Here is a 24,009-nt window from a genome sequence, read left to right as displayed (position 1 = left end):
GGGTAAGGTAATAAGTTGGCTGCAGTGTTACAGACTATTACAAAAATAGGGAATATGTTTACAGAAATGTATTTTCATATTGTTCTACAGAAAGCATCATGTTTATGTTTAAGTTACATAAACCAGTCTAAAGACCAAAGAGTATCAGAATGGATGGACTTACAGAGCTGGGAACCCACAGAGGACCAGACCAAGGGATTAAAGCCAGACAGGTCCGCTGCCCAACCTCCTCATCCACATACTAAGGAACAAGACAGGATCAAATTAAAAGTCAGTTTGAATGATAGACAGGTAGCCTATAGGTCTGACAGACTGCTATAGGGAGGATAACAAGAGGAGGCTACTGCATGATAGATTCTGAGACACTACACAGGTCTGTGTTGAAAGGTTAAGGAAACATCTGAGGTACCTGCATATGAATGGCTACCTGTTCATTTTGAGAGGACAGTTCATTCCATACCATCCTCCTAGCAGGAGTGAAACAGATGAAAATGGGCTGCTCCACTGTGAATATCTGTGAGAAAATGAGGGAACGAACATCAAAGTATTTCACTACCGTAGTGGATACTGAAGGTAATCCTGCCTATTAGATCAGATGAGCTTTGTCCAATAATCTGCATGGTTACCTGCGTGTTTAACACTGCCAGCTCTCTCAGCAGCATCCTCCCAGCATGGGTAAGGTAATATGTTGGCTGCAGTTATAAAAAATAGGGAATATGTTTACAGAAATGTATTTCCATATTGTTCTTCAGAAAACGTCATGTTTATGTTTAAAGTACATAAACCAGTTTTAAGACCAGAGAGAAGACCAAAGAGTATCAGAATGGATGGACTTACAGAGCTGGGAACCCACAGAGGTCCAGACCAAGGGATTAAAGCCAGACAGGGCCGGTGCCCAACCTCCTCAACCACATACTAAGGAAGAAAATCAGGATCAATTTATGAGTCAGTAAAATGACAGTTTGAATGACAGATTGTTATTGAACCAATCCTGCTAATGAAGCAGTATTGTTATAGCCTGGGTGCCAGTCTGTTTCAGCTCTCTGTCCACTCCTTATGGGATTGTGATGCCAATATCATATTGCCACGATGGAATTGGCAAGAGAGCAGAAAGACTGGCACCCAAGCTATTGATAGGCCTGCAGCATTCTTACCTGAACAAGGACTGGGTCCTCCTGGTCCAGGGTGGGCTCATTATCTTTATGAAAAACAATAAAGGATTGTTTTCTCTAAGTTTAAGAAATACTAGCTACAAGACACCAGACATCTGTCCATGTAGTTAGGCTGATCATATATTTACTTGTGTTTTATATTGTATGACATCAAATGTATTTATGTGTCTGCATAATGTACCAACATGTTCAATTAAACCTAAAGCAAAGGTTTGGTTTCAAAGGAGCAAGTTTGTTTGTTGTTGTTAATCTAGGGCTACACTGTAAAAAATGTCATCACCATGATTGCTACCTAAATGACACCCTATTCCCTATTTAGTGCACTACTTTTGACCAGCGCCTTTTAACCATAGAACTATGGGTCCTGGTCAAAATAAGAAATAGGGTATTGGGTGGCATTTGGGACTATTACTATTTAGACATTGTCAAATATGTAAACTTACCCTCCTCAACCGTGACAACACGGTCCACGCTCTCCACGGTGGCCAGTGCATCCTCACCGATACCGTAATATTTGCTATAAAAGTAGACTGCCGAACCGGACGCAAACAACAGGCCAGCTGCACTCAGAAGCGGCCTCTCGCGGAGGAATCTCAGCGGGGTCGCTGTCAACAAACGACTGAACATAGACCTACTCATTATCGCTCTACATACTGCAGTGATTTTGACTGAGTTCAAAACCATCTGACAATTCTTTCTTAGAATTACAGGGTTTTATAGGGACCATTAATACGTCAAATTCTTCCATAAGTCATGGTTGGCTATGTCACAATGGGACAAACATGTTTATCAAACTGATTAAAAAACACTCAACAGTGACATCAATTAAATTGAATTTTGAGCATGATTTGGGAGTTTATACAATTGTAAACTATGAAACCATTGTTTAGAGAACAGTAGGAGTATAACCATTTAGAAAATACTGTATCAATGGCTCTGAGTAGGAGTAGAAGGGACAGCGTCACAATGCGCTCGCCATGGTTCTGAAAAAGAACGTTAGCGCGTTCATCAGCTCTGTGATGCTCTAGGCGGAGACACTCACTGAACAACTCACTTTCACGTTCAAGGTGTCAAAGCGTTCAACCAACATGCATTGGACTAAAACATCATTCAAATAGTTACTAAAAAGCCTACAGATATGTTTTACATTATTATTTTAAATCTCCTGCATAAATCAGCTGAGATAGCCTACTCTTCTCATCTCTTCGCCCTCCTGCCCTGGTGGTTATATCTGAGCGTTTTGATAACTGATTGATAATTTGGATTATTCATATCCAAAGTGAAATGCTGATTGTGTCATATTTATAATGTAGGCCTAGTAGCCCACGTTTCATGACATAACCCTAATCCTAAAATAGACTAAAATTGAAACCCTGGGCGAGCACACAAGCTCTGGCTGTACAGCCGGCAACAATAATACAGTGGGGGAAAAAAGAATTTAGTCAGCCACCAATTGTGCAAGTTCTCCCACTTAAAAAGATGAGAGAGGCCTGTAATTTTCATCATAGGTACACGTCAACTATGACAGACAAGTTGAGAAATTTTTTTCCAGAAAATCCCATTGTAGGATTTTTAATGAATTTATTTGCAAATTATGGTGGAAAATAAGTATTTGGTCACCTACAAACAAGCAAGATTTCTGGCTCTCACAGACCTGTAACTTCTTCTTTAAGAGGCTCCTCTGTCCTCCACTCGTTACCTGTATTAATGGCACCTGTTTGAACTTGTTATCAGTATAAAAGACACCTGTCCACAACCTCAAACAGTCACACTCCAAACTCCACAATGGCCAAGACCAAAGAGCTGTCAAAGGACACCAAAAACAAAATTGTAGACCTGCACCAGGCTGCGAAGACTGAATCTGCAATAGGTAAGCAGCTTGGTTTGAAGAAATCAACTGTGGGAGCAATTATTAGGAAATGGAAGACATACAAGACCACTGATAATCTCCCTCGATCTGGGGCTCCACGCAAGATCTCACCCAGTGGGGTCAAAATGATCACAAGAACGGTGAGCAAAAATCCCAGAACCACACGGGGGGACCTAGTGAATGACCTGCAGAGAGCTGGGACCAAAGTAACAAAGCCTACCATCAGTAACACACTACGCCGCCAGGGACTCAAATCCTGCAGTGCGAGACGTGTCCCCCTGCTTAAGCCAGTACATGTCCAGGCCCGTCTGAAGTGCATTTGGATGATCCAGAAGAGGATTGGGAGAATGTCATATGGTCAGATGAAACCAAAATATAACTTTTTGGTAAAAACTCAACTCGTCATGTTTGGAGGACAAAGAATGCTGAGTTGCATCCAAAGAACACCATACCTACTGTGAAGCATGGGGTTGGAAACATCATGCTTTGGGGCTGTTTTTCTGCAAAGGGACCAGGACGACTGATCCGTGTAAAGGAAAGAATGAATGGGGCCATGTATCGTGAGATTTTGAGTGAAACCCTCCTTCCATCAGCAAGGGCATTGAAGATGAAACGTGGCTGGGTCTTTCAGCATGACAATGATCCCAAACACACCGCCCGGGCAACGAAGGAGTGGCTTCGTAAGAAGCATTTCAAGGTCCTGGAGTGGCCTAGTGTCAAGGCTACCGATGTGGATGTGGTGGAGGAGTCAGGCGCAGGACACAGAGGTAAAGTCCAACAGACTTTAATAGTCATAAAATGTAAGAGGAACACCTCCGACCTCAAAATAAAACAACGAGGCGAGGGAAATTACGCACACGCGTAAACACTAAATACACGAAACAAAACGGGAGCAAAAGCACAAAGCTCCGACACAAAGGCAGGAAGCAACAACACACAAAATACTTAGAACAAAACCAGGAACTTATAGGACACGTAATAATTACACAATTGGACACAGGTGATACAGACAGACAAACATAATCAACTGCAGACACATAGAACGGTGGCAGCTAATACTCCGGGGACGGCGAACGCCGAAGCCTGCCCGAACCAGGAGGAGGAGCAGCCTCGGCCGAAACCGTGACAGTACCCCCCCCTTGACGCGCGGCTCCAGCCGTGCGCCGACCCCGGCCTCGGGGACGGCCAGGAGGACGCGGACCCGGGCGCGTGGGATGCCCATGGTGAAACTCAGTCAGGAGGGATGGATCTAGTATGTCCCTCCTGGGCACCCAGCACCGTTCCTCCGGACCGTACCCCTCCCACTCCACGAGATACTGGAGACCACTCCTCCGGCGCCTCGAGTCCAAGATGTTCCGGACTCTGTACGCCGGGGCCCCCTCGATGTCCAAAGGGGGCGGAGGGGTCTCTCCTATCTCATCTTCTTGGAGTGGGCCAGCTACCACCGGCCTGAGAAGAGACACATGGAACGAGGGGTTAATATTTTTATACTCAATTGGCAGTTGTAACCTGTAACACACCTCGTTCAATCTTCTCAGGACTTTTTGAAGGGCCCCACAAACCGCCGACCCAGCTTCCGGCAGGGCAGGCGGAGGGGCAGGTTTCGAGTCGAGAGCCAGACTCGATCTCCCGGTGTGTACACCGGCCCCTCGCTGCGGTGGCGATCGGCGCTCGCTTTTTGTTGACGTATGGCACGCTGCAGATGGACATGGGCAGCGTCCCACGTCTCCTCCGAGCGCCGAATCCACTCGTCCACCGCAGGGGCCTCGATCTGGCTCTCGTGCCACGGTGCCAGGACCGGCTGATAACCTAAAACACACTGGAAAGGTGTTAAGTTGGTGGAGGAGTGGCGGAGAGAGTTCTGGGCCATCTCTGCCCAGGGGATGAACCTCGACCACTCCTCCGGCCGGTCCCGGCAATAGGACCTCAAAAACCTACCCACATCCTGGTTGACACGTTCCACCTGCCCATTACTCTCTGGGTGGTACCCCGAGGTAAGGCTTACCGAGACCCCCAACCGTTCCATGAACGCTCCCCAAACTCTGGAAGTGAACTGGGGACCTCGGTCAGACACAATATCCTCGGGGACCCCATAGTGCCGGAAAACATGGGTGAATAGGGCCTCAGCGGTTTGTAGGGCAGTAGGGACACCCGGCATGGGAAGGAGACGACAGGCCTTGGAAAACCGATCCACAACGACCAAAATGGTGGTATTCCCCTGGGAGGGGGGAAGGTCGGTTACGAAATCCACCGATAGGTGTGACCATGGTCGTTGCGGAACGGGCAGGGGATGTAGCTTACCCCTGGGCAAATGTCTAGGCGCCTTACACTGGGCACACACCGAGCAGGAGGAGACATAAACCCTCACATCCCTGGCTAACGTTGGCCACCAGTATTTCATGCTAAGACAGTGCAATGTCCGGCCAATACCAGGATGTCCAGAGGAGGGTGATGTATGAGCCCAATAAATAAGTCTATCCCGAATCTCGAGGGAACGTACGTCCGCCCCACAGGACACTCGGGGGGAGTAGGGTCGGTACGCAGTGCCCGCTCGATTTCTGAATCGACCTCCCACACCACCGGAGCCACCAAACAAGACTCCGGCAGTATGGAAGTAGGCTCGTTGGACCTCTCCTCTGTGTCATATCGCCGGGACAGGGCGTCTGCCTTACCATTCTGGGACCCAGGGATGTATGTGATCTTAAAAACGAACCGGGTTAGGAACATGTTCCACCTAGCCTGACGAGGGTTCAATCTCCTAGCTGCCCGGATGTACTCCAGGTTACGGTGATCCGTCAGAATGAGAAAAGGGTGTTGAGCCCCTCAAGCCAATGCCTCCACACCTTTAGGGCCTGGACTACGGCTAACAGCTCCCTGTCCCCGACATCATAGTTACTCTCCGCCGCACTGAGCTTCTTGGAGTAGAACGCACAGGGGCGGAGTTTAGGTGGCGTGCCGGACCGTTGTGATAGAACTGCCCCAATACCAGTCTCGGACGCGTCTACCTCAACCTGGAATGGTAAAGAGGGATCCGGATGCGCCAGCACAGGAGCCGAGGTGAACAGGTTCTTAAGTTTGACAAATGCCCTGTCCGCCTCAGCCGACCACTGCAAGCGAACCGGACCCCCCTTTAGCAGGGACGTAATGGGAGCTGCAACCTGTCCAAAACCCCGAATAAACCTCTGGTAGTAATTAGCAAAACCCAAGAACTGTTGCACCTCTTTTACAGTGGTTGGAGTTTGCCAATTACGCACGGCCGATACCCGGTCTACCTCTATCTCCACACCAGACGCGGACAACCGATAACCCAAAAAGGAGACGGACTCCTGGAAGAACAGGCATTTCTCTGCCTTGACATACAAGTCATGCTCCAACAGTCGTCTCAACACTCGGCGTACCTGGGCTACATGCTCGGCTCGAGTAGCAGAGTACACTAGGATGTCGTCTATGTACACTACTACTCCCCTGCCCATGCATGTCCCGGAAAATCTCGTCAACAAAGGATTGGAAGACTGAAGGAGCATTCATTAAACCGTATGGCATGACGAGATACTCGTAATGACCCGAGGTGGTGCTAAATGCTGTCTTCCATTCATCCCCCTCCCTAATGCGCACCAGATTGTACGCGCTCCTGAGATCCAACTTTGTGAAGAACCGCGCTCGCGTAATGACTCCGTCATCGTCGCAATCAGTGGAAGTGGGTAGCTGTATTTAACTGTGATCTGATTGAGACTACGATAATCAATACACGGGCGCAATCCCCCGTCCTTCTTCTTCACAAAGAAGAAACTCGAGGAGACTGGGGAAGTAGAGAACCGTATGTATCCCTGTGCCAAGGACTCGGCTATGTAGGTCTCCATAGCCGCAGTCTCCTCTTGAGACAGGGGATACACATGACTCCGGGGAAGAGCCGCTCCGGTCTGGAGATTTATCGCACAGTCCCCCTGTCTATGAGGAGGTAGCCGTGCTGCCCTCGATTTGCTAAACACGAGTGCTAAATCCTCATACTCGGGGGGAATGCGCAGTGCGGGCCCTTGGTTCGGACTCTCTACCGAGGTCGCCCCTATGGAAACACCTAGACATCTCCCTACACACTGGGCAGACCACTCCATAAGAGCCCTCTGTTGCCACGCTATGGTAGGATCATGGGTACTTAACCAGGGAAGGCCCAACACCACTGGGTACGCAGGAGAGTCAATCAGATAGAACTGAATGATTTCCTCATGACCCCCTGCGTCGTCATAGTCAGTGGTGCTGTGACATCCCTGATCAGACCCGACCCCAACGGCCGGCTGTCTAATGCGTGGACAGGGAATGGAACTTCTACCGGCCGAAGGGGAATTCCTAACCTAGCACAAAATGCTCGATCAATAAAGTTCCCAGCTGCGCCTGAATCTACTAGCGCCTTATGCTGGGAATGAGGTGCCACCTGTGGAAACCTCACAGGAATACTCATGTGACCAACAGAGAGCTCTGGGTGAGTGGGGCGCCTACTCACCTGAAATGACTCCCCAGTGCGTGGCCTGTTGTCACCTCTCCCAGGAGACCCTCCCCAGCACCTGGCCGCAGTGTGTCCTCCACGACCGCAGGTGGTGCAGTGGATGGCCCCCCTCGGGTTCCCTCTCCTCCTCTCTCTAGCGCCAGCACCCCCTAGCTCCATGGGAATCGGCTCGGGGGTGCTAGAGGGTGGATTGGACGACCCCCACTCGGGACGTCCGCGGGTAGCCAGCAGGGTATCCAGACGGATGGAAATGTCCACCAACTGGTCAAACGACAGGTTGGTGTCCCTGCAGGCCAGCTCCCTACGAACGTCCTCTCGTAGACTACATCGGTACTGGTCGATGAGGGCCCTCTCATTCCACCCCGCATCCGCCGCTAGTGTCCGGAACTCCAGTGCGAACTCCTGTGCGCTCCTCTTCCCCTGTCGGAGGTGGAATAGACGCTCTCCCGCCGCTTTCCCCTCAGGTGGATGATCGAAGACAGTTCTGAAGCGGCGGGAAAACTCCGCGTAGGTGATGGTTGCGGCGTCTATTCCCCTCCATTCGGCGTTGGCCCACTCCAACGCCTTGCCGGAGAGACAGGAGATGAGGGCGGAGACGCTCTCGTATCCCGAGGGCGCCGGGTGTATAGTGGCAAGGTAAAGTTCTACCTGCAGGAGGAAGCCCTGACACCCGGCTGCAGAACCGTCATATGCCCTCGGGAGCGAGAGCCGAATGCCACTGGGTTCCGGTGCTGAGAGAGGAGGGCTGGCCGTTGGTGCTGGGATGGTGTGGGAAGGCGTGGGCACCTCCCGATACACCAAACGGCGCAGTTTGTTGGACACCTCGTCCACGGCGGCCCCGAGTTGCCGGATCATGATGTCCTGGTAATTGATCCGGTCCTCCAGGAATTCGGGTACCGCCGCTGTTCCTGCTGACTCCATAAATGGTGTGTTGTTCTGTCAAGGCTACCGATGTGGATGTGGTGGAGGAGTCAGGCGCAGGACACAGAGGTAAAGTCCAACAGACTTTAATAGTCATAAAATGTAAGAGGAACACCTCCGACCTCAAAATAAAACAACGAGGCGAGGGAAATTACGCACACGCGTAAACACTAAATACACGAAACAAAACGGGAGCAAAAGCACAAAGCTCCGACACAAAGGCAGGAAGCAACAACACACAAAATACTTAGAACAAAACCAGGAACTTATAGGACACGTAATAATTACACAATTGGACACAGGTGATACAGACAGACAAACATAATCAACTGCAGACACATAGAACGGTGGCAGCTAATACTCCGGGGACGGCGAACGCCGAAGCCTGCCCGAACCAGGAGGAGGAGCAGCCTCGGCCGAAACCGTGACACCTAGCCAGTCTCCAGATCTCAACCCCATAGAAAATCTTTGGAGGGAGTTGAAAGTCTGTGTTGCCAGCAACATACCAGCAACAGTGTGTGAAAACCTTGTGAAGACTTACAGAAAACGTTTGACCTGTGTCATTGCCAACAAAGGGTATATAACAAAGTATTGAGAAACTTTTGTTATTGACCAAATACTTATTTTCCACCATCATATGCCAATAAATTCATTAAAAATCCTACAATGTGATTTTCTGGATTTTTTTTTCTCATTTTGTCTGTCATAGTTGATGTGTACCTATGATGAAAATTACAGGCCTCTCTCATCTTTTTATAATAATAATAATAATAATATGCCATTTAGCAGACGCTTTTATCCAAAGCGACTTACAGTCATGCGTGCATACATTTTTGTGTATTGGTGGCCCCGGGGATCGAACCCACTACCTTGGCGTTACAAGCGCCGTGCTCTACCAGCTGAGCTACAGTGGGAGAACTTGCACAATTGGTGGCTGACTAAATACTTTTTTTCCCCACTGTACATCCAAAGAGGGTGGCTGTTGAGGAAAACCAGTACACCAACACAAATCTTCATTAGGAGATAAAAGTAATCAGAGGCTAAAAGAAAATGGCAGACAATAGAAATCGAATGCGTATGTTACGGCTGGTTAGTGTTTTAATTACGAAGGACTCCCACAAATCTATTGTCTCTCTAAAAAAACTGTAGGCTGCATATTGGTGGTCAAAGTGGTCGAAACGGTGTAGTGATCCTCGCTAATACAGTGAGCCACATTACAATTCTGACCAAGTGGGTTAAATCTGTTGGAGCTATGCGTAGGGTGTGTGCCTTTCACGCATGTAACCTGGGTTCGCTTCCCCGCCCCTTGTTTGCTACAATATTTTAGGAAAGGGACATCTTCATGACCAACAATCTTACTCTAAAAACGTTTGTGAAAAAAGTTTGGTCAGTCTGTGAAAGTTAGAAAAGGTTGGTTAGTCTGTGAAAGTTAGAAACTTCCAGCAGGAATTGACAGTCATCAGTCAAGGTGGTTGGATTATATAGCTACAGTGGTGCTATGCTTCCAAAAGTGCTGGTGATAAAATTAACATTACTGGCATACACATTTCAAAACAAAAGCCTATGATCAGGTATGGAGTTTTGGAAATGTTGTTAAACCCAACAGTCTATACTCTATAGCACAAAGTGTGATGTCCCCGATGATAAAATTGCATGTTACTCTAATTGTGAGATGTGTTACAGTTTACAATAGGCTACTTGGGTCTACTATACCTTCATCCTTTATTAAAGCATTCGGTTGCTAGCATTATCTCCACAAGCAAGGGTATCCTGGGGAAAGACACATCTTCTCCTCCCAGTAGACTAACTGAATCAAAGCCTCTAACATTACTGCTAGATAGCCATGTAAACACGAACCTCAGTGGCAGAGCTAAAGCTCATCTGAGATCTTGCATAGGCTGCTGTTTACCATAATCAGGATATTTTTTTACAAACCTTGGCGATACTTTCTTTGTTCTCGATTCGGAAGAAACTTGTCTCTTATGAACATCTGTGTGCAGTTGCAGGTGGAACTCCAAAAAACTGAGAATATTCAGAAAAATATTAAATCCACTTTTTGAATTGAGCGATAAATACCGCTTGCATATGTGTAGATCTTTCTTTTGGTCGCACTGTGGGAAGTGCTGTCATTAAGGCTACTTCTACAAGCGGCCGCAGCCGCTTCGCATAGAAACGACTAGTTACTGCAACGGTGTTGGGAAATGTGAGATGTGCACAGCTAAAATGCCGAGGACTGTGCAAAAGGTGGATTTAATATATTTTTTGTCGAATTTTCTCTAGTTTTTGGAGTATGCTACCTGTAACTGCACACAGACGTTTATAAGAGACACATTTCTTCCTAGGTTAGGGGTCTATAATTGTAAAATAAATGTGTTTGATTGAATAACTAGCCTAATCTAACTATCGTGGTCATACATCTGGACTCTTCATCATCATCATCAACACTTTGAATTACTAAGGAATATTCCTATAGCAACTGGTTGCTAGGGGAAACGAGACACTAGCATTATCCTCTTGTTGTGAGACTGAGAGGAAGGATTGGAGAAGTGCACGAGGAGGGGTGGGAAGCAGAGAAGACGGAGCATGGTTGAAATTCCACCAAATGGATAAGAAGAGGCAGACAAAGTTTGACACATTTATGTTTTCAGTGGTTGGCCGACACGAATGAACGAGTAAACCTTGTTTTAGCCTAGTGAAGTATCACAAATTAATACCTCAGTATTAATTATCCACTGCACGGAATCTCCATGAGGGCACAAGTCTGCATGACGATTTTCGCGTAAAGAGAGGCAGCGCGGGAGAGCTGACTTGTCGCCTGGCAGGTATGTTCTGCTATTTTGAATAAAGCTAGCCATACAGCTAATATAAGTTTTAGGCTATTATTAATTTCGTATAGCTAACTAAATAAATGAAGCTATCTAACAGCAATGCTGTTGTGGGCTTACACATGTAATAATTACAACCAGGAGCCTATAATGGAGGAAGTCAGCTTTTCAGTCAGTCCTATCATTTAAATTGAAAATAGGTTATTATAACACAAGGTAAACACACATTTACAATAATTGTTAGGTCTATGTTATTAGCCAAAAATGTACTGATACAAGTACAGAAACATTCATAGCCAGAGGCAACCTAGGCTACAATGCAATTAACACTATACTTATTATACACGCTATGTTCTACAGTGCTGATTCTAAGAACAGGGTTAATTCCCATAAAGTATTAGTATCTCTGTCTCTATCACATACATGCATGGCCAAGGAAGATAGGTTGCATAAACAGATACAAATATAGAGCGATAAGGCGCAAGGGGAAGAGAATAAACAGTGAGAGGGCAAGAATTGGTGAGTACGCTCTGTCCTGTAAATGCCAGAGCACATCAGCGCCGGAGCTACATCTAGTTTGATGTAAGGAAGTAGCCTACTCGATTGCCTATCCAGGGGCCTTGTATGTGATCAGACCTGTTGAAGGTGGGGTTCGTGTGTGAATGTGAGTATGAAAGTGTGAGTATGTATAGCTGTAAGTATGAGAACGTATCAGTGTACCATACCCCGTTCAAAGGCACTTAAATATTTTTGTCTTGCCCATTGACCCTCTGAATGGCACACATACACAATCCATGTCTCCAGGCTTTAACCTCTCCTCCCCTTCATCTACGCTGATTTGAAGTGGATTTAACAAGTGACATCAATAGGATAATAGCTTTCCCCTGGTCTGTCATGGAAAGAGCCATCAAAGATGGAGCAGAAAAAGATGGAAAATGAGAGACAGAAGTAGGAGAAGAACAAGAAGTTGGGACAAAAGAGGCATCACAAAGATATGAAGTTTAAGAAGGCCCAGAAGGATTTCATAAAGGAGAAATGGGTCAAGGTAGTCAGAAACAAGTATCTGGCTGCTTTTAAGAGTGAGAACGAGTGGGACAAACTTACACAGAAACGGATTAAAGCTGACTAGAAGAAACAGGAGGACCTCAAGACAAAGGAAGATATGAGAAAGGTGGAAACCAAAGAACACAAAGGCAGCCAGAAGAGAAGAGGCTGCAAGGGAAGAAAAACCTATGATTGGTTTTGGAAAAACTGCAATGGTCCTGCAACAAGTGGAAAATAAATGTGTGTGTTTGTATGCGTGAGTAACTTCCATTTTAGTGTCCGGTTCCACTGTAACCCTTTAAGAACATTCAAAAACGTTTCCACAAGAATTAGAAAATGGAGCTTGGCAGGTAAAAACAACAGATATAAAACCAGCTGTGTACAGTATCATTACATATTGGTTGAATGAGTCAATTGTGAAATAATGAATGACATTCACCAGACAAATTAGTCATTGGACACCATGAGTTTGTTTAGATTTTCCTTTACTGACATGACAAATTAAATACAAAGCAAGAAGTGGCGACGATTAAGACTTCAAGGTGTGGTCTAGTACTGTAGTGTGTTGCTGAAATTCCCTCCCCCTGAAGCTACTTCAAAAGGGCCTGTATATCCGACCTTCGCAAAACTGCAGTAACCGCCTGAACTGACCTTTGTTCGTAAGTACTGTAAATCAAATGCCGACTTCTCATAGTTGGTTCAAGTCCCAGGTTTGCTTAAAAACCTTAGTGTAGTCAACATGATTTTCCTGTGTTTTATATATATTCCACACTGAGGTTGGAATAACAGTGAAATTCTGAAAGATTACAATGCCGTTTTTAGTGTAAGAGCCAATTTAAAAGACGCCTGAAATGTCATTCTATGGTGGTGAGACGAAATGTTGGCCTGCCTGGTGACATCACACCTCCAAACCGCTGTCAATAACAGCTAGTTTTCCCCTCCCCACTCACACCACTCCCAGACAGTCCTATCAAAATTATTGCTTGAGAAATGGCTCTTTGCTAAGAAGCTATTAGTTTCTTTTTGACCATTTTAATTTAAAATAAATCACAGTAAGGTACTTAATTGTTACCCAGAAACTATTTTAAATTGAGATAAAACTGCTGCATTGGACCTTTAAATGGGACTCTTCTTCTCTTACTCCCATATAGTCATCTTTAACTTTAGCTCTAATTTTAACCAAACTTTTTTGCATCTCCTATATGCAATTTAAAAGTTACATCATCTAGTCAGCTGTAGTGACTGCCCTTTAATTTAGACCTTAGCTTTTCCCCCCCACTTATCTTACAAAGCAGACCACTGCCTGCCTCATTGCCATAGAAACCAAACCAGACCACCATTACAAACGCCTCTCATATTTATCAAGGAGGGCAGTGATCGATGAATAGAAGCAGACCACAGATGCGTTTCATGAGTCTACCTGGGTTGTAATGTGTCTTGGATGACGCTCAGCTGCTGTAACCCACCAACTGCATTGGATTTCCTCTCTGGTGCCTCAATTTAGATTATATTCGGTGGTCTTGCAAAGCGGGACTAGTACTGCCACCTTCTGGCCTGGCTGTTCAAAGGAGAACATAGGTGAGGTGGTAGTGAGTGAGGTACAACCCTTTGCCTTGATGACAGCTTTGCACACTCTTGGCATTCTCTCAACCAGCTTCATGAGATAATTGAAATGCATTCCAGGTGACTAACAGGTGTGCCTTCTTAAAAGTTAAATTTTTGGATTTTTTTTCCTTAATGCGTTTCAGCCAATCAGTTGTGTTGTGACAAGGTAGGGGGGGTATACAGAAGATAGCCATATTTGGTAAAAGACCAAGTCCATATTATGGCAATAACAACTCAAATAAGCAAAGAGAAACAACAGTCCATCATTACTTTAAGACATGAAGGTCAGTCAATACGGGACAGTTCAATAACTTTGAAAGTTTCTTCAAGTGCAGTCACAAAAACCATCAAGCGCTATGATGAAACTGGCTCTCATGAGGACCGCCACAGGAATGGAAGACCCAGAGTTACCTCTGCTGCAGAGGATAAGTTCATTAGAGTTACCAGCCTCAGAAATTGCAGCCCAAATAAATGCTTCACAGAGTTCAAGTAACAGACACATCTCAACATCAACTGTTCAGGGGAGACTGTGTGAATCAGGCCTTCATGGTCGAATTGCTGCAACGATACCACTACTAAAGGACACCAATAAGAAGAAGAGACTTGCTTAGGCCAAGAAACACGAGCAATGGACATTAGACCGGTGGAAATTTGTCCTTTGGTCTGGAGTCCAAATTGGAGATTTTTGGTTCCAACCGCCGTGTCTTTGTGAGACGCGGTGTGGGTGAACGGACGATCTCCGCATGTGTATTTCCCACCGTAAAGCATGGAGGAGGAGGTGTTATGGTATGGGGGGCTTTGCTGGTGACACTGTCTGTGATTTATTTAGAATTGAAGGCACACTTAACCAGCATTATGTAGTGATACGCCATCCCATCTGACTTGGGCTTAGTGGGACTATCATTTGTTTTTCAACAGGACAATGACCCAACACACCTCCAGGCTGTGTAAGGGTCATTTTACAAAGAAGGAGAGTGATGGAGGGCTGCATCAGATGACCTGGCCTCCACAATCCCCCGACCTCCACCCAATTGAGATAGTTTGGGATGAGTGGGACCGCAGAGTGCTGCTCAGCATATGTGGGAACTCCTTCAAGACTGTTGGAAAAGCATTCCAGGTGAAGCTGGTTGAGAGAATGCCAAGAGTGTGCAAAGCGGTCATCAAGGCAAAGGGTGGCTATTTGAAGAATCTCAAATATAAAATATATTTTGATTTGTTTAACACTTTTTTGGTTACTACATGATTCCATTTGTGGTATTTCATAGTTTTGATGTCTTCACTATTATTCTACAACATAGAAAATCGTAAAAATAAAGAAAAACCCTGGAATGAGTAGGTGTCCAAACTTTTGACTGGTAGTGTGTGTATATGTATAGATATATATATGTATGTGTGTGTTAGGGGTTGGCTTAATGCAAAGAAGTGCAGGTTAAAATCATAGGGAGATCATGGAGACTAGGGTAAGGTTAGGTATCGCTATAATATGGCACAGTCCGAATCATCCTTTTTCTCCCGTCTCCTCGGACCTCCTGGCTGGGCCGCTGCTTGACCTCTCACCTGGAAGCAAAACAAACCGTCATACAGGAAGGAAGTGGACAAACTTCTATGTAGGATCTTTGTCATTATCAAGGGGACTTTTTAGGCAGATGTGAATCAAAGATAACAGAAAGTTGTACCAGAAAAGTACAATAATGCACTGTTGTGAGAGAATGCAATGTGTCCACATTTTCTGCTCAAATAATTTGTAGTGTAATTGAAAAAGCACCAGTGGGCACTGTTTCTTTACCAATTGTCTATACCAGTGGTCAAATTTACAGCAGGGACCCCATTTTTTTCACAATAATTTCTGGGGACCCCATTTTCCCACAATGTTTATTGCGACCCCATCCCACCCCAAATCTAATGACAATCTTCAAAATCTGAACATTTAGATTTTTACATCAAGAAATAAACCTTCAATTCATTACATTTTCATCTCTTATCCAAATTAACAAATGTACTCAATAAAATTACATTTTTCAAATCTCTCAAAAACGTTTGTACATTATGCCATACAATAATCTGTACTCTTAATTTGTTGTTCCTACAAATTTTTTTAAAATAATTATGGCGACCCCACTGCAGTTCCCCCTCGACTTTGAATACCACTGGTCTATAATGGTGTATTGGGTTAATCTTTCATTCTGTTGAAGTATTGAATTAAATTCTAGGGTACTCTTTCCTTCTAGTAAATGTCCAGACAGTGTGGTTGGTTACCTGCTGTGCTGGGGCCTGGGAGGGACCTCCTTGTTGTTGCTGCTGCTGCTGCTGGTACTCCTCCTCCTGCAGCCGTCTGGCCAGGTCCAGGTCACTGAGGGGCCCCGGGGCCACCCCCTGCTGCTGCTGCAGAGACATGGCCACCAGGTAGTCCTGGCAACCAAGCATCCACCACAGGGTGAGTGAATGTGTGGTCATGGAAATGTGCATAGAGGCCGAAATCCTTAATGGCAATGCATTATTTACAGTACACACAGATCTCAAGTTAGGATCAAGTTAGACACAGACAGCGTGGCAGTTCTACCCATAAAAAAGCCTTAATAAGTATCTAGCTGCAGCTTAAGATATGGAGATTGTCTCAGTAGCGCATTAGATACTGCCCACTGCATCTGGGTGCTTCTCAAATAACAGGTATCCTCAAACTGAAAACGGTGAAGCTGTGTGGTGAAGTGGGGGGGTCACTGACCTGGTCGATCTGTCTCTGCTGCTGCTGGGGAGTGAGGTCTTCGGGCTGTGTCACGGAGACACTCCTCTGGGGCGGGTGGCACAGGCGGAAGTCTGAGTCGCAGAAGTTCCCGTCACCCTCCACATTGTGCAGGCTCTCCCACACCAGCCCCTCCTCCTGCAGGAAGCCTTGATCTGTCACCAGTAGGTACAGGTGGCCCTGTGGGGTCACAAGGTCAAAGGTTAGAAGTAATTCACTGGGGGGAGGTGAGCAGCGTTTTAGATAATGTTGTGCTACTCCAGGGCGCTTGAGCAGGGAACGTTACAGAACGTGCTACATGCCTCTATCATGTAGAATACAGTCTGTTCTATATATTACATTTCTATCTGCAATGGTGAACCCTATAGATTGAGCCCTTGGTAAATTAATTTACCACACCACACACACACACACACACACACACACACACACACACACACACACACACCTTGTGCTTTATCATAGTGCTAAAGTGGTTGTTTCTGAAGAATACGGACAGCTCGCCCTCCTTGACAGTAGTGTTGAGTTCACAAAGTCCATGATACGACAGCTGGGTCGCTGTGGACTCCAGAAACTGCTCTGCCACCAAACCTGATAGCACAGAGATGGAGAAGTATAAACACAATAGAGTGATGATTGTTTTACAGAGGAAACGGCCAAGTGAACATGTATGCTTGTGAGAAAGAGGGGGGAGAGAGAGTACAGAATGCGATTGGGATTAATTATCAAGACCCTTGTAAATGAAACCAGTTTTTTTTAGAGCTGGGCTTGAATAGAAGTCTGAGTCTGCACCACCTGTAGCACACCAGAACAAGGTTTAGTGACAACTCAAATGTATGCGAAGTAAGGATTTGGAAGGTCCTCTACCTTCACTGACAAGGCTACTGTTGGCCGAATGCTTGTAGTCGATGATCTTCTCTACCAGCTGGTTGTAGCTTAGCTTTCCCACCGCTGCAACCATCTCAGGGCTCTGGAGAAAGAAAATCATTTTAAACTGAAGCCCTAAACAAGGGATTTGGAGCATTAATTGTGAAAGGAGGGCTTTTACATTCACATGTTCTACAATGTGGCTTACCTGAGGGTCCACCAGCCAGCCATGGTAGAGTGGAATGTCCAGCAGGTCAAAGGCGATACACTCTGGAGTGTACTCAAAGTCTGACACGCCCGTGAAGCGCACGTTGACATCAAGGCCAGTGGACAGCTTTGGCAGAACTGCCATGGCATCGCTCATGTTCTGCGAAATCAAAGAAAAAAAATATCAGAAAACTACAGAGGTTGGAAACTGAGTTGGAAACCAGGATTGGGGGTTACTTCTGTTTTGATTACAGTCGATATAGAGATCGAACTAAGATTAACTACATAAATTGAAGATCAGACCATTTTCTATGAGTATTTTGAGTTCATATTTTGAGCTGAGATGGAATCGAATCGTACTTGCATAAAACGTAGAGTTGGTTGCACAGAAGTCCAGTATCAGCAGTTCCTAGATTGATTTCTCATATGGTTTACACTTCAGTTCCAGTGACATATGCGGTATGGAAATGAGAATGGTGTGCGATAAGGCTAAATGAATATGCAGGTTAATCTTGTAATACAAAGTTCACAAGGGCTTCCAAGAGACCTGCACTCAATCATACCTGTCCACATCTGTTTTGCCTATTATTTCTTTATCACTGTCGACTCCTACAATATGTTGTTTGAGTGAAATTGAGCAGCGAACTACAATCCTCTGAGCTTAGCAATGAATAATGAACCAGTTTGTTGAATACACACCCACAGCTCTGATGTTGAAAAACAAAAGCTGTCCAGTCAAAACAGCGCATGTAATTTAGCTTCAAGTGTCAGAGCCAGGTGGTTGGATCATGGTGCTTACAACACCAAGAACGTGGGTTTGATTCCTGCATGAGCCACACATACTGAATAGATGGGCTGACTGTAAGTCACTTTGTATTAAAGATCTGCTAATGACCACATCATTAAGTGAATAGGCTGCATCCACAAAAGGCTCCATCTTGCCACCTGGTACAGTATAGTCTGTTTTAATCCTTGTTCCCTAAGCTCCTTATGCTTGTATTCAAGTGGCAGCTGTTGTGGTTTAGCGTCGATTACATAGCGGCTTTTACTGTAAGGACAGCACCCTGCGTTGCTTCTGCCTCTGTAGTGAACTCCACTTCCCCTTCAAAATGACTCACTCAAATCACAAACTATTTTGTGCACACAGCTACAAAAAGACAGCACAGACAGACATGCACCTGCGGACACACGCATGCGCACAGCTTCAGAAAAACATTCAGACAACACACACATAAGTGAGTGTCAAATAAGTGGACAGACACCGGTCTGTGTTTGTGTGTTAAATACAGAGGGGAGTTTACCTGCTGTGTTTGTGTGTTAAATACAGAGGGGAGTTTACCTGCTGTGTTTGTGTGTTAAATACAGAGGTGAGTTTACTTGCTGAAAGTTGAGCTCCATTCCCTCAGCCTTCTCCCTGGGTTTGATGGACAATACACACTCTCCTGTGGCAGAAACATCAAAAATACAAATTGGGGGAGTATGATGTGGTTCTCAGACAGTGAGTGACCAAACAGGAATGCGCGTTATAATATATTTCCCCATGGCAATGGTCAGAGCTTATAGATTTTCAAATCTGCTAGATATTTCAATGATTAAGCCATTGGCTCCTGGAGCATAGGGCCAGTGATGATCTTTCGTTTACTGCCTGATAATATGCAACCTCTTTAGTTACTTGTACTTTCATGCATTGGTTGCATTTTCATGTGCCAGTGACAACCTCAGTGTAATGTATTCTTACCAAGGTGAGCCATCAGGTCCTCTGTGGTGATTACTTCTGTCTGGGTGGGTAGCTTGGCCTGGGGACAAATCACACATTATTTTGATTCATAAGCCCTTTTCTTGACCCATGTTCGTTTAACAATAGATTCTCTGAAGTTGGATACAGTTATTATTAGAAGTTATAACAGAATTATCGACAGCGAGAATGAATGGTGCTAGTCAAGGAACAATCGAGGCCTGGACAAATATACTTGCCTCTGTGAAGAAAGATCTCAGCTAAAGCCTAACACATAGAAACAAAGAAACTATAAAGCCCAACACATACACACACACACATATACATATGTGTTAGGCTTTAGCTGAGATCTTTCTTAATAGAGGCAAGTATATTTGTCCAGGCCTCGATTGTTCCTTGACTAGCACCATATATATATATATATATATATATATATATATACATACACACACACATACATAAATATACACCTTTGTTTTTTGTTTTTTTTACACTTTCAGACCCATGGGGAATGGGTGGTATGAGGAGGGCTTTTTCTCTTCCGAGTGGAATAAATATATGTGTGGAAGAAATTGAATGAAAATGTGAAATGAACTGAATATTTGAAATTATATATGAATTTGAATACTGTACCTGTAAAAAATGTGATTCTCTGAAGCAGTCATGCTGCCCTTTATGAACTTAAATTCTGTGTTGCTTGATTTTAAAAGCTAAAATTGACTGACTGTTTTCATGTTGATGGTACAAACAAGATTATAGGATTCAGAAGGCCTCGGTCCCAACATGAACCTGTAAGTCCTGCCTCTAGAAACTTCCCTCCCTCCGGTGTCATATCACTAATTTTGGCCTGCATACACACCTCGGAGGTGTCATCCTCAGAGTGTGTCAATCTCATCCTTATTCTCAGTCACCTTAAGAAGGCCACTGAAGTCCCTCAATAGTAAAAGTGCATCTCAATAGTCTAAAGTGGCATCCTCTCTTGGCTCATTTCATTGATCTGCACCAATCTGAAAAATTGGACCGGTGAATGCAAAATCCCCCAATAGTCCTACAATATAGTGCTTTCCCCTATCATATGGTTTGAGATCAGTGCAGATGAAGTAGGCCTAAAGCCACTTAAGACAATTGAGATGCGTAGTCATGGACCCCATTAGTCCCAGCTAGCTGGTTCTACAGTCCGACTTTACCTTCCAGCGCAGAAACAGGGTGTTCATGATGGCCAGCAGGGGACAGGGCCCGTTCTCACTCTGTGTGATGATGGGTGTCTTCTTCTCCTTCCAGGTGATCCATTTCACAAAGTAGTAGGCCGGCATCATGGGCTCTAGGTCCGGGGCGGCAGTGGCTCCTCCTGTGGCTGCGGCAGCAGCGACGCCAGCCAGGACATCATTGGCCAGGCAGGGGACGTCGGCAGAGTAGGAGGACAATGGCTCGTCATTCCCGGTGTTGCCCTCAAAGAACTCCAGGCTGGGGATGGAGAAGGAGGCAGAGTCTGTGGTAGCCGACTGGCTATACTCGTCCGACCTTCCAAACGTGGCCTCTGAGCTCTCCTCGTTCCCTTCTGTCAGAGTTTGGCTCTGCAGGGTGGATCGAGCGTCTTCTGTCGTGCCGTTTTCAGACATGGCCGCACACGTGGTTGGTGTGATTGCGGTTTCCCTGTGTTTGTCAAAACCTTCTGCTTCCATAATTGGGGTCTTGACTGATGGGACTTTGGTGGAGTCTTCATGGTCCAAGGGCTCTGCTTTGTGGCTTTCTTTAGCCACAGATGATCCTGGTGTAAGGCCGCCCTCTTTAGAAATGGCCTCCGTCAGAGAGCAGTCATCTTTGACAACGCTCAGGAGATCCCCTCCGACTATCTCGGTGCCAGAATCCGCCATAGCTAGGCAATGTTCAATGTAGCACTTAATCAATAGAAAATAAGGCCAAGTCGTCGGTAAAGACTACTTCAGGCTTAGGCTGTATAAGGATAGAAAAACAAACTCAGCCCTTTACATTAAGTATATTCACAGCTTTAAAAGTTGGCAGTGACCTTCTAGGTGAACCTTAAGGGAAATCTTCTCGATGATCAGTTCCCTGGTATTCCTGAGTAACAGTGTCCTTAGTTTGCAAGACAGGGTTGATGGACGGCTACAGCAGAATCCACAGTCGCTCTGTCGGTTTTATGTCATACAGTAGAGAGAGTGGATTTCATATGGCCTTAAATATCTACTTACACATTTTCTTTCAGTTCAAGTGTGGGATGTCAGATAACAACTAGGCTATCTTTTCGACATTGTACATGGGCTTCTGGTCAATTTAGTGCAAGTGTAAAACTCTACAAGCTTTCCTCTAACAAAAAATTAATGATCTTTACACATAATATATATATACATTTAAACTTAACTACAAATATCTTACAGATAATTGTCAGCACTGTCTCTGTCCATTATACAGTAAGATACCTACAGCTCCATGTCAAATATATTAGGTTTGATAGCTTCTTGCAAGCTACAGCAGCAAACTAGAGCAAAGTTATCTTTGTGGGGAGGCTAAACTTGTTTAGCTAGTTATAAAAGTTGTGCTTTTCATGACGATAGAAGGGAATACACCATTTGAAGACTGACAGTAAAGCTACAACTAGGACAAGTGACGAGCGAGATGGAGCTAGTCAAGCTTGTCACTTGCCTTCAGACATGAATGACTCGTAGGTTTTTAGGATATTAATGTGCTACGGTTGACTTCTTAGCTTCGTCCCAAAATATCAGTTGGAGAATGCGCGTAACCATATTCTTAAAAATTGTACCCGACCTGCAAGAAAAAGATCAGTGACCAGTCAGTAAAAAAAATAGTTATTCTCTAACAACACATCTTCTTCCTCTAACTATGTTACAGGACTGACAAAATACTGAGAACGGAACGTTAACTATAAAGCCGTGGAATAAAATATTGCATCTGTCAAGTAACACCAGAACTGACTACTGACCATAGCTGGCTATACCCTCGTGTTGACGCTCAGAAGTTGATAGCGCCAATCACTACCGTGCAACAAATATATTGATGATTGTGGCAGCTTGTTAGTTTGCTAGCTAGCTGACCAGCAGAAAATAAAAAAACTTACCATCAAAGCCAGTTGACTGCGTAAATGGATAAAACGTCGTGAAATTTAGAGAGTTGTTGGTCCAATCAAGAGCAAATTGAAATTTTTACGAAAAGATACTGACCGACTTGTCCAATGTTAACGAACTTCGCTGGCTGACAACGTGCATGATATGTACATTCCACCGTCTCTTCGCAATCTTGAATTCGCTTACTCCACTTCCTCTACCAGTCTGTAAACACTGATGTCACGAGCTGCATTAGACACAGGGGGAAACAATTTTTTTAAATGTCAAGCACCAAGCTAAATACATGTTGTATAATATGCCAACCAAAGATATTTCCTAAAAACTGAAAATACTCAGCAAATATGCGAATAAATTAAAAAAAAAACAGCTACATTAAATGATTGTGAAGTTCATCTTCATGGGGACACAAGTGGTTGGAGGAGGGAACTGCAGGTGTAAATATACTGGTAGTGTTCATGAGTGTCACATCTCCTTCTTGCTGCGCAGTATTGCAGAGACGAAAGTCTAAAATGTGTTTGTATTATACTGTGTGTGACGTATAAAGACGATGAACACCTGCTCTCACTAATGAAATAACTGAATAAAATAGTATAATCGTCCAATTCTCACACAGCTTCCTTTCTTCCATTTCTTGTCTTGACCATCATTCTGATTCTAAAATTAGGATTTGTGTTGGCAAAATGTAGAATACATAGCAACATTCTGGAAATATTTTCTGTTGATATTCTAGGGTATGATCACTATATCCTGCCTTGACTCTCAGAGTTGCAGGATCGTGATGAAAAGTCTATATTTTTGGCTTGATAGCTAGCTAGCTAGATAGCTGGTTGTTTGAATTCAAATAATGTGGCATTTTGTTTAGTCTGTTAGGAAATATTACTCAAAAGGACTGCATGATGTGTCCAGAGGTAGCAGAGGAAGTTCAGGGACTGTTCAGGGAATGCTCCTAACCACTGCCAAAATGTGGTATCTTTTCGTGCGCTTTTCAGCAGCCGTGGCATCACCCAGGTGGGTGCTACATTCCTGGCAATGGAGGACCAGTACCAGAGGAGCGGCTCTAATGGAGTGACTGACCATTCAGAGAAGCAGGTGTGGTGCGTTGTTGAAGAGCTCCGGGCCTGTTTTTTTTCGTCAGATTGTCTTTGTTTATCCTTAGCTGTCCCATCAATGCCCTCTCTACTGAACCTAGACTGCCTTTACAGCCCAAACTGCCTCAACTTCCTACAATCTCCATAATTTAAATGTTTTGTTTGTTTGCTTTTTATGTGCTTCGAGATTCTTTCAAAAGCGCTACACAAGTAAAACATGTGATTCATTATTATATCTGTAACCTAAGAATGCCTCCTACTACGTAGATCTAATGTGTAGCAATTTTTTTAAGAGGACAACAATTCAAACTTTTTTGTGTCATCCTCGATCAT

At 44.8% G+C, this 24,009-nt stretch overlaps 2 protein-coding genes across 8 annotated transcripts; both read right to left on the bottom strand.

The window, feature by feature from the left end:
- Positions 1-10,487, bottom strand: LOC123491409. 4 transcript variants are annotated; one of them, XR_006661322.1, is made up of 8 exons: positions 10,400-10,487; positions 10,178-10,234; positions 1,616-1,791; positions 1,155-1,198; positions 838-915; positions 627-692; positions 428-514; positions 202-241 (listed from the first exon to the last, which is right to left on the bottom strand). XR_006661322.1 is itself a non-coding variant. In XM_045222105.1 (6 exons), the coding sequence occupies exons 1-6, from the start codon at positions 1,854-1,856 to the stop codon at positions 128-130; spliced, it is 648 nt and encodes a 215-aa protein (XP_045078040.1). In that variant the 5' UTR covers positions 1,857-2,117; the 3' UTR covers positions 1-127. The 4 variants fall into 4 exon arrangements, 3 of the variants coding, with proteins under 3 accessions (XP_045078040.1, XP_045078041.1, XP_045078042.1); XM_045222105.1 differs by lacking the exons at positions 10,178-10,234; positions 10,400-10,487 and having other exon boundaries at positions 1-241; positions 410-514; positions 1,616-2,117; XM_045222106.1 differs by lacking the exons at positions 10,178-10,234; positions 10,400-10,487 and having other exon boundaries at positions 1-241; positions 1,616-2,117.
- A 4,912-nt stretch (positions 10,488-15,399) lies between these two features.
- Positions 15,400-23,011, bottom strand: LOC121572022 (ubiquitin carboxyl-terminal hydrolase MINDY-1-like). 4 transcript variants are annotated; one of them, XM_041883870.2, is made up of 11 exons: positions 22,685-23,011; positions 22,582-22,597; positions 20,675-22,271; positions 19,491-19,548; positions 19,130-19,194; positions 17,754-17,912; positions 17,546-17,648; positions 17,127-17,269; positions 16,661-16,858; positions 16,195-16,347; positions 15,400-15,495 (listed from the first exon to the last, which is right to left on the bottom strand). In XM_041883870.2, the coding sequence occupies exons 3-11, from the start codon at positions 21,359-21,361 to the stop codon at positions 15,415-15,417; spliced, it is 1,647 nt and encodes a 548-aa protein (XP_041739804.1). In that variant the 5' UTR covers positions 21,362-22,271; positions 22,582-22,597; positions 22,685-23,011; the 3' UTR covers positions 15,400-15,414. The 4 variants fall into 4 exon arrangements, with proteins under 4 accessions (XP_041739804.1, XP_041739806.1, XP_041739807.1 ...); XM_041883872.2 differs by having other exon boundaries at positions 20,675-21,440; positions 22,582-23,011; XM_041883873.2 differs by lacking the exon at positions 22,582-22,597 and having other exon boundaries at positions 20,675-21,440.
- Positions 23,012-24,009: the final 998 nt, after the last annotated feature.

The sequence above is a fragment of the Coregonus clupeaformis genome, chromosome 8, assembly GCF_020615455.1.
Source record: "Coregonus clupeaformis isolate EN_2021a chromosome 8, ASM2061545v1, whole genome shotgun sequence".
Taxonomy (NCBI): domain Eukaryota; kingdom Metazoa; phylum Chordata; class Actinopteri; order Salmoniformes; family Salmonidae; genus Coregonus; species Coregonus clupeaformis.
Note: the sequence above shows the minus strand (reverse complement) of the source record. Positions and strands in the feature narration are given on the sequence as shown.

Excerpts from the sequence above, each read along its gene's own strand:
- LOC123491409 (XM_045222105.1), bottom strand. The coding sequence starts at position 1,856 with ATGGTTTTGAACTCAGTCAAAATCACTGCAGTATGTAGAGCGATAATG. Across the intron at positions 1,199-1,615 it reads TGTTGTCACGGTTGAGGAGG|ATAATGAGCCCACCCTGGAC; the intron begins GTAAGTTTACAT and ends TTTTTCATAAAG. Across the intron at positions 242-409 it reads AGGTAGCCATTCATATGCAG|TATGTGGATGAGGAGGTTGG; the intron begins GTACCTCAGATG and ends CTTGTTCCTTAG.
- LOC121572022 (XM_041883872.2), bottom strand. The coding sequence starts at position 21,361 with ATGGCGGATTCTGGCACCGAGATAGTCGGAGGGGATCTCCTGAGCGTT. Across the intron at positions 17,649-17,753 it reads GCTGGCTGGTGGACCCTCAG|AGCCCTGAGATGGTTGCAGC; the intron begins GTAAGCCACATT and ends TTCTTTCTCCAG. Across the intron at positions 17,270-17,545 it reads CAGTAGCCTTGTCAGTGAAG|GTTTGGTGGCAGAGCAGTTT; the intron begins GTAGAGGACCTT and ends CTGTGCTATCAG.